We start from the raw sequence: 3,842 nt of genomic DNA on the forward strand, positions 1-3,842 counted from the left end.
TGTGCTGTGCGTCACCTGTGCGTGCGTCTCCAGCAGCGACACCCAGTGGCCAGGTGCAGTCATTACACTTGGTTTAATAAACCAGTCAAATATGACAAACTTTAATACAGAGAATACTTCAACTTGATCCGAGTCCGTTTAAATAACTGCAATAAATGTGCGGTATGATATTAAAAGAGTATGTATATTCCTTTCACACAATGGACGGTTTGGAAGACTTATTATTTATCAATTTTGTATGTATATATAAAAATAAAAGTCGGCGTGTTTAATGCTTGGATATTCATTTTAATTTATTTAATTAAAAAAACGTTTTATCATGATCACTGAATTTTATTTGAACACATTCATTTAAAAAAAGTTTTTTGGGTGGTTCTCAAACAAAACATAGTTTAAAAATAATTTATAAAGAGGACTGTTGTTATATTTACAGCATCTTTCAAATGCATGGAGTCATTACGATTTACAAAATACTTTAATTCAAGGATCCATTAAATTGAAAATAAAAAGACAGTGAAGAACTTTTTTACAGTAAATTATTTTAAAATAACAGTACAGAAAATAATTTACAGAGGTTTTAAGTATGTTGGTGATGTACCAAAGGTGAAGAACACTTGATAAAAATAGATAAATAAATCCACACAGTTATTTTTATACAGAAGAAATTTCAGTTTGTTCTTCCTGTGATATAAAACATAACCACAAAAACACAGTTGGTTTTATTGATCAAACATCTCAGTATTAGACAAAACTCATATAACTTTGTACAGCAGTTAATAATGTATCACTCTCAGTGCTATAGTTATCAATATAAAGATCACCAATCATCCTGAATAAAGAAAATCAAAGTGAACTTAAGTGTTTTCAGATCGCTTTCAGTTTACAATATAAACCATGGTTCAAACAAAAGCTGATAATATATATATATATATATATATATATATATATATATATATATATATATATATATATATATATATATATTTCTTTTTTTTTTTTTTACAGTCTGACTGTTTTTATTACGACCACTAGAGGGGAGTGTGACTCTACATTCGATCTGAGATCTTGTTTAAAAAAATAAATAAATAATAATAATAATAATCAAAAAAAATCCTCCGTCATGATCAGAGATCTCAGCTTATTTTCACAGTCTTTACATGTTTTTGAGGGCACAATGTCTTCTAAACAGATTAAAACACCATATTTATTCATTTGTGATCAAACACCACTCCATCTTGGCTTCCTGGTCAGAAACTATCTGAACTACATAATCTGACAGAAACAACCAGATATGCATAGAACACAATAATAAAATATCACTCTTCACTAATAAAAGAAGAATTCAATACGTGATCATTTCCCTCCACTTTTAGTTTTTTTTTTTTCACAGACACTCCCAAAACGGTTTGAAATAGTTTTTACACTGATTATTTTGCTGTAGAAATATAAAGAGAAGGATCAAATGTCGTTGCAAAAGCAGCATTTGTGTAGTGAGGTCACGACCTTACAGTTCAACTGGCCAAGTGCACACTACAGAAGTACACTCACAGCTTCGTGTTTTTGGTTGTGTGGGTTCACACACATTTATATTTATGGCAGATCCATTGCAATCAAGGTCTATATTTTGTCTGTTCATGCATTCGCTGGTGCAAGCCATGATCTACTGTTTGAGCCATTTACGTTTATGCATTTGGCAGATGCTGTTATCCAAAGTGACTTGCATTGCATTTAAGGTATACACCGGATCAGTTCATGCATTTGCTGGGAATCGAACCCATGACCTTAGTGTTGCAAGTTCAAACTAAATGAATGCATACTTAGCTCTATGATACAGAAACTGTGAGTCATTTCGTCCCCGTTCTCAGTTTATTCTTCTCAGAAGGTTCTGCACTTGTTTTTACATTAGGAAAACGAAGCCAAAACCAGGGATGGGAGCGTGTTTCAGGAGACGTGGACAGCAGGGTTTTTTGGCTCGGTCTTCTCACGGCCTCGCCCTCCGCTGGCACTGCTTCACCATCTCCATGTTTTATCGGCTCATTCTGCTCTCAGGGGTTTAAAAGTACAGAGGAATCGTACGTTACTGTGTGGGAACATTTTACACAACAATCTAGAATTAAAACATTTCCCCATTTAATTATACTTCAGTACTTACTGTAAACCAGTACATGTTTCTGCATTAGAAATGACAACTTCAGGTTGCAGTCTGGAGATTTTTCTTGGATGTCACACTTTATTTCAATCGTCCACTTCAGACATTTGACTAACTAGAAGTAACTTTGCAACTACATCATAACTCGTTAGAAAATATATTCCATTCTTTGATGTCAACATCTAAAGAGTATTCAACACTACATTACTCCTGGATTTCACCAAAAGTTGTGAGTTGATGACAAGCAAATAATGAATTAAATCATAAAAATATCAAGTTAAAATAAGGAACTCATTTTAATAGTACAATCAAAATAAAACGTTAAAAACATTACTGAACAATCGTTCGTTAGTCTAAGTCTAAAGTGGACTATTCAAATAAAGTGTTAAAACATAAAGTGTTTGAGTCTTGTAATGTGCACTTGACTTAGAGTGGAAATATATATTTAAAACATTAATGAGGGTGAAATCAAACTCATTTTCTTAAAGTAGAAAACCACAGAGTACCACAACATCCATACCATAAACCCTGATGAAACACGTAAACATGATCTGGGAAAGTGAATAGGGATAAATTACACAAACACTTGATGGTAGCCATTGACCATAGTATATATATATACAGTCATGGCCAAAAGTATTGGCACCCTTGGTAAATATGATCAAAGGCGGCTGGGAAAATTAATGTGCATTGTTAATCCTTTTGATCTTTTATTTAAAAAATACACAAAAATGTATCTTTTCATTGGATAATAAGAATTTAAAATGGGGGGAAATGTCATTATGAAATTAATGTTTTTCTCTAATCAATTGATTTTCCAAGGGTGCCAATATTTTTGGCCATGACTTTACATATTTTCATACTATGGCTGTCAAAGGCTACCATCAACTGTTTGGTTCAAAATATCTTTAGTGTTCAGATGAATCAGAATTTCAATGTACATTACGAGTCAAAATTGTGAGAAAATACTGTAGGGTTGGACAAATGAGCCCTTAAATACTGCATGTCCCAGCTGACCCTTGACTTCAGTAGGAAACGCAGGAATCGTCTCGTTCCTGTAGCTTTTTTTGTGGATGTAGTCACACAGTCTGACTGAGGCTCCCACGAACATGAACACTGTACAAACTCAACAGCCCTTCAGAAGCGACGCACAAAGTTCCTCCAAACGTCTCTAGAGATCTGCAGGACTCTGTTTCCGGAAGGTGGCCGCTGGCTGTCTCTGCTGGAGCCGAGGCTTGTTGGGTTTGTTCTGACTCCACTGACACAGCAGGATGGATCTGAAGGTGGTGCGGAAGGTCTTGTTGCAGAGAGCGTAACACATGGGGTTAACCGTGCTGTTGACGTAACACAGCCAGTATCCCAGAGCCCACAGCGTCTCGGGGATGCACTCGTCACAGAAGGTGTTCACCAGGACCATGATGTTGTACGGCGTCCACGTGATGATGAAGGCCAGGAGGATGGCGCTCAGCGTCTGCGCTGCTTTCTTCTCTTTCACCAGAGAGATCTTCTTGCGCTTGTTGACCTGCGTCTTGGCCTTCGAGGCGAAGCGTTTGGCGAGCGCCGAGTCTTTGAGGGAGATGCTGGCGTTGGGTTGATCTTTGGAGCTCACGGATGTTTTGGAGTGACCGGACAATCCCTTTCTGGACGGTCTTGCGGCGTCTTCAGTTGGGTGGTGATTCTCGGAGATGGAGTA

The 3,842-nt window shown here is 36.5% G+C and overlaps 1 protein-coding gene across 1 annotated transcript in view; it reads right to left on the reverse strand.

Moving 5' to 3' along the window:
• Positions 1–3,197: 3,197 nt before the first annotated feature.
• Positions 3,198–3,842, reverse strand: part of LOC113056520 (muscarinic acetylcholine receptor M3-like) — a 1,727-nt gene continuing 1,082 nt past the window's right edge. Inside the window, exon 1 of the mRNA XM_026223301.1 lies at positions 3,198–3,842. This exon is cut by the window's right edge and continues 1,082 nt beyond it. Within this exon, the coding sequence (XP_026079086.1) occupies positions 3,321–3,842 (522 nt within the window). The 3' untranslated portion in view covers positions 3,198–3,320.

The sequence above is a fragment of the Carassius auratus genome, chromosome 37, assembly GCF_003368295.1.
Source record: "Carassius auratus strain Wakin chromosome 37, ASM336829v1, whole genome shotgun sequence".
Taxonomy (NCBI): Eukaryota; Metazoa; Chordata; class Actinopteri; order Cypriniformes; family Cyprinidae; genus Carassius; species Carassius auratus.